This window comes from Anopheles ziemanni, chromosome 3 (genome assembly GCF_943734765.1).
Source record: "Anopheles ziemanni chromosome 3, idAnoZiCoDA_A2_x.2, whole genome shotgun sequence".
NCBI lineage: Eukaryota > Metazoa > Arthropoda > Insecta > Diptera > Culicidae > Anopheles > Anopheles ziemanni.
Genome location: NC_080706.1, coordinates 95,636,768 through 95,646,076, shown reverse-complemented (window position 1 = coordinate 95,646,076; position 9,309 = coordinate 95,636,768). Strand labels below are relative to the sequence as shown.

Below are 9,309 nucleotides of genomic sequence, written 5' to 3'. Positions count from 1 at the left end.
TAGTAGTTTCAGAATTTCCAACATTCTCTTCCTGCTCTCTATACTCAGGCGTTCCATCGCTACATTTACCGTCCGAGAACGATGGCCTCGTTGCGTCCATTGTTTTTTCCACCTCCGCCGCGCTGTTCTCTGTCTCCGACCGATCGGCAGTGTTATTTGGTGAATTCTGTTGCTCGATACCAAACTCAGACCCCGCTGATTCACCATCCGTTGGTTCTTTGCCGGCTGCGGTTGATAGAGTGAGCTTCTCGAGCGACGACTTTGGGCTTTTCTCGTATGTACCGATTTCTGCCGTTGTAATTGCGGTGGATGTAGTTCCCTTTGCTGCTGATCCATTCTCATCGTCCATACTTTTGACACTGAAATAGAAACATGGTTCGTCTAAAAATCTGTTGCAATAACAACAAAGGCTTACACTATCAACACCCGAAAGAATCTCTGTTTATGCTTACCACACTATTATTGTTTCAGATTAATCGCACAGATACATATGTGCAAATGTTTATCTCCCGTGGGTGTCTCCGCTGGTTGTATGTTTTTATCCGAATCCTTAATGAAACAGCCAGATGGATGGTTGAGAGTGTTGTTTTCGTATCAGTATGACAACAGGATGTTTGATAAAAAACTCAACGCTTTCATGTAGAGTACTTTTACACAACCGGCTCGTTTTCGTTGTTCGACACAACCAATTTCGTAGCCAGTCATGTGGTTCACAAGCCTGCGTCACTTCACTTTATGAACTTTGCCAACACAGATTGCGGATGAAACTAGACGATGATTTTGCACAAATCACTCAATATTTCCTTCCTTGTTGATGTATTTTGATTCACTGCTAGGGATGGAGATAACCATTTCACATTTTCTGTTGCTGTAATAAAAAAAAACACAGTGTAAACCATTAATGCCGTTTTGAAACTAGTGCCAAACATGTGGAATGAAAGTGCGCCAGAAGAACTCGTATTCTCGTGTCACTAAAATAGCAAATCAGCTTTTGGTTTCCTTTGGCCAACCATGGTCGAACGCGTGTTTATGACACATAAAGCTAATTTGACAGAACACTTCACGCTGTACGATGCTGCGCTTCCGCGATGCAGAACAAAAAGCGAAAAAACACTCGGTTTATTGCCGTAAACTGGAACCCAGTCGCATCGCCAAGGAAGCTGATGCTTAGCACAAAGAATGTTTGCGAGATCATAAAACAGAGGGCTCATACATCGGTTCAACATTTGTTTTGTGTGATAAACAAATGAGTTTTGCTCCATCACCCCTCCCATAACACAAACAAACCAATATTCTTTACTTATAAACAGTAGGGGCTGGCTAGTTGGAAACCACTTATTTGTAAGACGCAAAAAAAAACACGACGCAACTGGCTTCAGAAGACCTCAAGCTCAAGAACACAAGCCGTACTGGGATGATATTCCCGCTAATTTTTCGTTTGATTACATGATCAGCAGACACGAAGAACACTTAATTTTAAACCGTCCTATGCGCCTTCTTGTCACGATGCTGCTGCAAAACGGTAACACGCATTGCTCATACGCCACACAGAGGAGGCAGATTTTAAGCACCCGAACGCCACTTTACTGAAGCGGATTGACAGAGAACGGCGGAAGCGGCAGCGGTGACAGCGAGACGATGTGTGCAATGCCGCACCAACCGCGGACGCACGGTCCCGGGCTACACACCGTACGCCTGTGCGAATTTTTGCTTCACAAAATTAACCACCAAACGCAAACTATTTCCAACTTACTGCACTGTTTCCTAGCATCTTGCGTACGATGCTACAATTTGCAAGTGATTTTATTCCGTTCGGACGCGTTTAAGAGGGTAATTTTTCGATTTTTCCTGCTCAACACGTTTATCAAGCAAACTAAAACGTAATGGCGATCGTATTATTTTTCTTCTATTTGACTCTAGAGATGCCACATCGGAGCTGGACTGATTAGTTTAAATCCGACCCCTAAGGGGAGTAATTTCGTTCCGATCCCAATATTAGTATGATTACCTGCTTATGTTGCATGACTGGAAATGTATCGTGTGAAACGATGTAATAATTTTTGTTATCTGAGAGATTGGGATTTATGTACGAATTTGTTAATTTATGCATAAGAGTTTACAGATTAGATCTCTTTCCCGGAGCATCATTCACATCACTATTAGATTGACAGCGGAGTTGCTCCTTTTAAAATCGTAATATTTGCCTTGGTTACAAACCAAGGTTAGTTGTACCAAGCTTCGAGCTTCAAGTTCATAAGTTTTGAAATAATTATTGAAACTTTCGATTTAGATGAACATTTTTAGTTGCCCAACTAATTTTTACAATTGACCAATTATACTAGAAGACAAATAGCATGATCGAAAGAAAGAATATTTTGCCCTTTCTACTTTGGAAAAAATGTACAATTGTGCTGCATGGATTACCACATGTCACTGTCAATGTCAATAAAAAGTGAATGTTTTGGTTCGTTGCGAGTTAGTTTTCCGTAGGTAGTTAAATTTTTGGCACAGAAAAGTAGTGAATTTAGCGTAGTTAGATGGAGGCAAATACATTAAATAATATTAGCTCGAAAGGTTCCCACGAGGAATCATCAAGAAGCTCAATTGTGGGCCCTTTGAATTTTGCTAAAGACACATCCAACCTGGAACCTCCAACATCGCTGGTGAACGAACGTACGGTACCATGCATGTTCTGCAGCAACATCTACGATTTCCACAGTCGAGACAATGGCGTTGACCAATACCTGGCCCACCTTTACCTCGTGCATCGGCTCATTGTGGGCGACGTGAAGGAAATAGCCTGTCTCCCGAGCTATTGTTATTATTGGAAGGACAAGTTTAGCAGCGAACCTGCGGATAAATATTGTTCCTCCATGCTGCTGAATCAACTGCCGGACGGAACCAGCTCGAGCAATGAAAAATATTTCCTTCTGAGCGATATTGAGCCCTTGGACTATGAGCTTAGACAACGATTGAAAAGGGAAAAGCTCGACCTGGTTCTAACACGCCACCAATTCGAACGTACGGACCGAAATTACCGTCGTGACTGTCTATACTGTCGCGATTTTCGTTCCGAAACACGGCCAGAGTTTATTTCCCATCTGTATGCGAAACATTTTCTGCTGCTTGGCAAATCGGAGCATCTGGTGTTCGTAGACGAGCTGATTGAGATTGTGCAGGATAAGCTGAATCAGCTGATTTGTTTGTACTGCGAAAAGGTATTTAAAGACCGGCCGACGCTAAAGGAACATATGCGGAAGAAAGGACACAAGCGGATCAACCCGGACAATCATTACTACGATCGATTTTTCCTAGTCAACTATCGGTTAAAACAGAAGCCAGAGTATGTCCCAATCGCCAAGCGTAAAGAAGAGAGCAGCGTTTTCAATTCAGACGAAGATTCCGATTCGGACTGGTCCGATTGGAACGGGGAAGAGCAAACCACGACCTGCCTGTTTTGTACACACTCGGAAGCGAACATCGACAAACTGAAGCAGCACATGGTGGATAAACATTCCTTCGACTTCACACAGACGGTTCATGGGATGAGTTTCTATCAGCGTGTGAAGGTGGTAAACTTCATCCGTCGCCAGATGCACATCCGCAAATGTATCGCATGCGAGCAGCAATTTAACGATTATAAAAGCCTTTGCGAACACATGGACGCTGAGGAGCACTACCGGCTCAGCAAGGAATCCAGTGGCTGGGACCAGCCGGAGTATTTCTTCCCCACGTACGAGGACGACCAGTTCCTGTGTCATCTGGAGGAGATTGATAATGAAGAGCCTACCACGTCGGAAGAGGATGGATCGATAGTTATTTCGGAAGATTTCAATGCCCGCATCAATATCGATGCGGAATCGTTATCGTTGGAAAATTTTAGCTTACAATGAAGATAATGAAGAATACAACCATTCGCTTCAGTTTCTAAAAGAAATAAAATACATTTATTATTGATTGAATATGGTAGCCAATGGATATATTTTTGACCTAATTATGGACCCAGGAAATTATTGTTTTCATAGCACAACATATCACCGCATGATCAACATGATCATATGAGCGCTTGGCTTCTGTCATTTTAGTTGATGTTTACTTTTGGAGTTACGAACATCTTTTTTGAACAACGCTTGTTTTCTGTTTTATGTGCGTGATTAGGAAGAATGGCAAACAAAACACAAATATCAACCCTAGAAACTCTTTCCGATATATGCCGTATTTGTTTGTCGAGTGACGAGGAGCCAAACAACCAAGTTGAACTTTATCCAGTCGAAGACATTTATGTGGAGCAGTGTCAGCTAACTGACCTGGTCACTTCGTTTCGCGATATTCTTACCGTTTTTGTTAATGACGAGGTGAGCATGGAACAAAAGTTTCATCTGGTTCAGTATTAATAATTTCTTCTGTTGTTGCAGATAGAGACGCATGGACGAACGCTGCCTTCTATGATATGTTTGAATTGTGCGAAACGAGCACAAGATGCGTACAAATTTGTGGAACAATGTCGGCGAACGGATCAGTTGTTAGAGTCTCATTTCAGTGTTTTTAAACTAACTGAAAAACTTAAAGTCCCTCACAAAGATCAACATTCACCTAGTAAAAAGGAATCGCCCAGAAAATCTGTAAAACTCAGTGACCGTCACTCATCCGCTGCATCCATCAAACCGGTACAACGGCTCAGAAAGGGCGAAAGCAGTAAATCAGATCCAACACGGAAACGTTTTCAGTGTGATAAATGTGACAAAAGCTTCACCCAATCACAGACATTGCGTAGACACTGCCGAACGCATGATAAATCCGGTAGTAATGTGAAAACATGTACGTTCTGTAGCAAGACCTTTCTACGATCCGATGACTTGACTCGGCATATCCGCACCCATACCGGAGAAAGACCGTATCAATGCAACATGTGCCCCAAGGCTTACAAACAGTGGTCTGAATTAAACGAACATTGCTTGACGCATACAGCAACTAAATTGTTCAAATGCACCGAATGCTCCAGAGAACTAACGTCACGCAATGGGCTTTATGTGCACATGAAAGTTCACAGAGGAGAGAAACGTTTTACGTGCGCACAATGCAGTAAAAGTTTCACAACATCCAGCGAGTTAACCGGTCATATGCGTCGTATACACACGCAACCAAATACTGCTAACCAATCAACAGAGGAAAGTTTATAACATCTTCATCATGCAAGCAACTGTAACCACATTCCTACGGTAATAAATAAGGATAAGCTAAAATGAAAGACATGCAACCAACAAGTTGTAAAATAAAATATGTATTCAAAGTCATTCCCAAATGTGGCACCCTTTCCTGCGGATTAGCTTAAACCCTTTGACTACAACGTCGAGCTGATACCATTTGTTAGCCGTTTCTAGTGGTGGTGCTGTTGGTTCCGTCCCGGTTTTGCTGACTTTGGGCGCCTCAGGATCTTCGTCAAATATTTCAAACACAGCTGTGGCGGGTACCAATTCCGAAGTGTTCAGATTGATGACGAACTGTATACACTTTGAAGGAAGTTGAAACTCATCTACTGGAAAGATGCCATTTCCGGAAACTTGCGGAATTAACAAAGGTTTACAAAGGACAAACATGTTTGTTGTATCCTTCACTTGCATATTGTCGAAAATTTCGTTAGATAGTGATAACGTTTTAGCTATTTCTCGAAGATTTTGACTCATCCCATTTCGATGATTTTGTCCCACATGGTTCGTGTTAATCGATGGCAGATTAACAATGATCGCTTCTTTAGCAGTATAAATTGTTTTACCAAATAAAATCATCACCTCGCGAACTGTTGAATGTTCCGTTATGATCTTGTCCACCGTCTGAAAAGGATAGATGTAAAAGATTAAAATATTGTTCTCGCGTTTATTATGGAGCAGCGATAATACATACATCAAATAGCACCTGTGTGCTTGTTAACGTTTCTCTAGCTTTAGTTCGTTGTTTCGTCAAATGCATGCTCCGCATCTTCGGAACAGAAGCATCATCGTCGGACGCCGTGTTTTCAGTCGGTGAATCCCACTTCGTTATCTGACCACAAAATATCTCATAGACAAAAGGAATCTGATTTCTTTGAAACATCGATACCTCCACGATAGTCCTCAATATTCTGGAAGCACATTTCTGTGTGATAAGTGGCACATCAAGTACGATGTTGATTGGATTTGTTTGCTTCATTTCGGATATCAGTTTGTTGTTGCGTTTCGGTTAATTTTTTGTTTTGAAGGTAAACTAGTGATGTACCAACCTGGATTCGTCGGAAGACCAAAGACTCAATCCCTCGACGGAATTTGCAAGGATTGGATCCCACTTGACAGATTCGGAGCGGATTTGATTTGCTTGGGATTTGAATCAGATTTAGTTTTTGGCGCGAGATAGGAAAAAATCATGAATCTATTTTTATCAAAGAAATACAGTAGAACGTCGATTATATGAGGTGTTCTACCTTTTGCCTTATCCCACGGAGTCACAAATCAATCAAAAGAATTGATTTGAATCTTTATTGTAAAGCCAGTGCTGCCAGAAAGGTGAGCATCAAATCCAGTTCGAAAATCGGCATGAAACTGATTCGAATTGACAGTTGCAACAATCGAAAATATCTCTTTTTCCCCAACGAACCTTTTAAACTTCTTAGCACAAATCATAACTATTTTCACATCACAATGCTTGTTTGTTTGTATTCAGCCAAATTTGGTTAAAACACTCTTACATGCTTGACCACATGTGTCGCCTTCTCTTATCACTTACTAGCATGGCATATTTTCAACAACACTAGGTCTTTCACTTTCTCGTAGTCAAAGTACCGAGGAAAATCGATGCATACGTTAATAAGTTTCCAGCGATTTACTCCAAACCGGTTATTGCGCTTCTGGAAATAGTTGAGGAAATAATCGTAGCATGGTGCCACGGAATCCATATCCTCCAACGTAAAAACGTAGCGTTTCTCCAACGCGATGTAAATCGCTTTCAGTTTTGGCAGTTTCAGCAGCAGACCTACAATCGTCCGAACGAATGCTTCCGTTATGTCGTCATCGTAGATTACTGCAAATAAGCAAATAAAATATTAAACTGTCGTACAAGCGGTCTTGCAATTAGAAACCTTACCGTCTGCAGCTATTACATATTGAATGTGTTGTAGTCGATCTTTCAGCTGACGAGGATAGTCTTGGTAGCTTACTTTAAAGTCCAATTCACTCACATCCACCCGGCAGTGTGGGTTTGCTAGGTGTGAATTTCTTTGTAGATTTCCTCGTATTAGGTCTAGCAGACCGCCAATGTCAATGTCTGAAAAGAAGGAAAAGTAATCAGTTATTTAAAGATTTCCCTACAGCAGATGTATCAATCAAATGTTACCGGTGCAAATCACCTCCCTGGCGTACATGCTGGCGACAATACTCGTTAATCCAACGCCAGATCCAAGCTCAAGAATATGACTTTGTTTGAACTTTCGCTCGTTGTGAAAAATGTAATCCGCCAAAAGCAACGCCCCGCGCCAGATTTGTAGACCTACCAAATCCAGTTTAGTAGATTTCCTATGTTCTGTGAAAAAAAAACGCCGATTAAGTATTAAACTATTTAAAATGCCTATAATATTGTGATCTACCAATCTCTATAACTCCTCGTTTTTGTCGTTCAACTATGAGATCGCCGTCTTTGTCTATTTCGATGGGCAGTGGAGAAGCTGTAGTCGCCGTCGTCGTCCCATCCGATTCCTCATCACATTCTCCATCATCATAATCAAATTCCGATTCTTCGGTATCTTCTTCAGGTTCAACACTATCTGCAACGCTTTCCCTGGAAGATGGTCGTGGACTTTGGCTGTCGGCTGCTGTTTGTTTATCATAACCATTTTTGAGAACCGTTTGATCACCTTTCACTTCCTTCGCGCTGACAACGGTGACTGTCTGCTGCGGTTGCTGATGGTCATGCCGTTGATTTGGATAGACGAAGGTAAATTTAGAAATCGAATCTGTGTGGTGCGTCCCATAACACAAAAAGAGAAAAAGAAAAATTATTATTAAATAACACAGATCACATAATCGGGCGGGTTGCAGCACGTTTTACCGCGTTGTTAGTATGGCAGGCGTTTAATTACTGAACAAATACTCACGACCATTACCCGTCTCCGTACTGCAAAACTCTGCCTCAGCGTACAATTCTGAGGTCACTTCAAACGTCGACATGATGTTTAACAGTTATCCACGAATTTTTGTTTTCCTGTTGACCGTTGGTTTGTATGGCTTGCTTTTAATATTCCTTATTCTTTACTTGGCACCATCTACGGTGCAGAAAGAACAAGGGTTTGTTAACAATTCGAACCGCCAACGTGTTGCTACGGAGCATTCATGCTCAACTGACGACAATATTAGAATTGTGTGACCTGACCACTCTGCCAGAGACAGCTTCGGTAGGTTCTGCGCACGAAACAGGACTGAAAATGTTTAACAACTAAACAGCGAACCGAAATGTGTTGATTATAAATAATTTACCGTTTCGTGACGGTCACTGTCTATCTTTCGTATTGTGCCATCTGCTAAGCCAGCATGTCCCATGGCAAGCGAGCTAGAATCGATGATGTTAGTGAAGATCGCCAATGTTCGTGTCACATAGAACAAGCCCTTGCATACATAGAAAATAGTGTGACCAAACCCGTTGTTCTTGGCCGCACATTATGCCACAGCTTCCTTTCAATAGTAAGAATACGGCTAACGTAAATCACCTATTTGTTTTGTTCTATTTTTGAGCTAGAAAGTGAAAACGGCACGTGATTTGGAAAGTTATTTTTACGATCGATCCGGCCTACGTTCGTTGCTCCCGCAAGCTACCTTGATTATTCCAACTCTTCCAGCATATGAATGCCACGTTTTTATGAACCTTTTCCTAAACTCCGGCTTGGTCGTGTGACATTAATCATCTGATCGAATCAAAGGTCTAGGTCAAAAGGCAGCAGGAATCCGGTAGCAATAACGATTATGCAGGAGACGATCGGTCCACAGAGAGTAATGGTGCCCTGGCTGGTGGTTAAAAATAGATGCTTTCTATTGGTACCTGGGTTGCGTTAGTCGTTAGCTGCGTCAGCAGACGAAACCACCGACTGAGTTCAACCACGTTCTTCACGGTATGCTGCTATTTACTCACTTTCGTGCTTGCTGCGCGTGGCGTCTGGGGCGGATGTAAACAAAACAAGGCATCACTTGTAACATGCTCGGAAGCTAAAACAGCTGTTCTATGGCGTCATCAGCGAAAATGCTCTAAAACTAATCACTGTAAACTTGACTGCATGACAATTTATGGAAATGA

General features: G+C 41.9%; 4 protein-coding genes and 1 long non-coding RNA gene across 8 annotated transcripts; 2 read left to right on the top strand and 3 right to left on the bottom strand.

Moving 5' to 3' along the window:
• Positions 1-60: 60 nt before the first annotated feature.
• LOC131288571 (uncharacterized) lies at positions 61-1,892 on the bottom strand. Its single transcript, XR_009189264.1, has 3 exons — positions 1,754-1,892; positions 453-868; positions 61-359 (listed from the first exon to the last, which is right to left on the bottom strand). It is a non-coding gene; the product is annotated as an uncharacterized LOC131288571 (long non-coding RNA).
• Positions 1,893-2,483: 591 nt separating this feature from the next.
• LOC131287265 (zinc finger protein 277) lies at positions 2,484-3,895 on the top strand. The gene has a single exon (XM_058316300.1). The coding sequence runs from the start codon at positions 2,538-2,540 to the stop codon at positions 3,891-3,893; it is 1,356 nt and encodes a 451-aa protein (XP_058172283.1). The 5' UTR covers positions 2,484-2,537; the 3' UTR covers positions 3,894-3,895.
• A 218-nt stretch (positions 3,896-4,113) lies between these two features.
• Positions 4,114-4,774, top strand: LOC131285937 (uncharacterized). Its single transcript, XM_058314791.1, has 3 exons — positions 4,114-4,355; positions 4,416-4,695; positions 4,764-4,774. The coding sequence occupies exons 1-3, from the start codon at positions 4,164-4,166 to the stop codon at positions 4,772-4,774; spliced, it is 483 nt and encodes a 160-aa protein (XP_058170774.1). The 5' UTR covers positions 4,114-4,163.
• A 517-nt stretch (positions 4,775-5,291) lies between these two features.
• On the bottom strand, positions 5,292-6,216 carry LOC131285936 (uncharacterized). Its single transcript, XM_058314790.1, has 2 exons — positions 5,902-6,216; positions 5,292-5,831 (listed from the first exon to the last, which is right to left on the bottom strand). Exons 1-2 carry the CDS (start codon positions 6,184-6,186, stop codon positions 5,292-5,294), a joined length of 825 nt encoding a protein of 274 aa, XP_058170773.1. The 5' UTR covers positions 6,187-6,216.
• A 532-nt stretch (positions 6,217-6,748) lies between these two features.
• Positions 6,749-9,182, bottom strand: LOC131287310 (methyltransferase-like protein 22). Of its 4 annotated transcripts, none has more exons than XM_058316347.1 (6): positions 9,148-9,182; positions 8,120-8,226; positions 7,613-7,978; positions 7,363-7,548; positions 7,114-7,293; positions 6,749-7,050 (listed from the first exon to the last, which is right to left on the bottom strand). In XM_058316347.1, exons 2-6 carry the CDS (start codon positions 8,190-8,192, stop codon positions 6,749-6,751), a joined length of 1,107 nt encoding a protein of 368 aa, XP_058172330.1. In that variant the 5' UTR covers positions 8,193-8,226; positions 9,148-9,182. The 4 variants fall into 4 exon arrangements, with proteins under 4 accessions (XP_058172330.1, XP_058172329.1, XP_058172331.1 ...); XM_058316346.1 differs by having other exon boundaries at positions 8,120-8,693; positions 9,148-9,174; XM_058316348.1 differs by lacking the exon at positions 9,148-9,182 and having other exon boundaries at positions 7,613-7,896; positions 7,939-7,978; positions 8,120-8,803.
• Positions 9,183-9,309: the final 127 nt, after the last annotated feature.

Coding starts and splice junctions, on each gene's coding strand:
- LOC131287265 (XM_058316300.1), top strand. CDS start 2,538: ATGGAGGCAAATACATTAAATAATATTAGCTCGAAAGGTTCCCACGAG.
- LOC131285937 (XM_058314791.1), top strand. CDS start 4,164: ATGGCAAACAAAACACAAATATCAACCCTAGAAACTCTTTCCGATATA. Junction 4,356..4,415: donor CCGTTTTTGTTAATGACGAG/GTGAGCATGGAA, acceptor CTGTTGTTGCAG/ATAGAGACGCATGGACGAAC.
- LOC131285936 (XM_058314790.1), bottom strand. CDS start 6,186: ATGAAGCAAACAAATCCAATCAACATCGTACTTGATGTGCCACTTATC. Junction 5,832..5,901: donor GCACACAGGTGCTATTTGAT/GTATGTATTATC, acceptor TATCCTTTTCAG/ACGGTGGACAAGATCATAAC.
- LOC131287310 (XM_058316347.1), bottom strand. CDS start 8,192: ATGTCGACGTTTGAAGTGACCTCAGAATTGTACGCTGAGGCAGAGTTT. Junction 7,979..8,119: donor TACGGAGACGGGTAATGGTC/GTGAGTATTTGT, acceptor CGCACCACACAG/ATTCGATTTCTAAATTTACC. Junction 7,549..7,612: donor ACGAGGAGTTATAGAGATTG/GTAGATCACAAT, acceptor TTTTTTTCACAG/AACATAGGAAATCTACTAAA.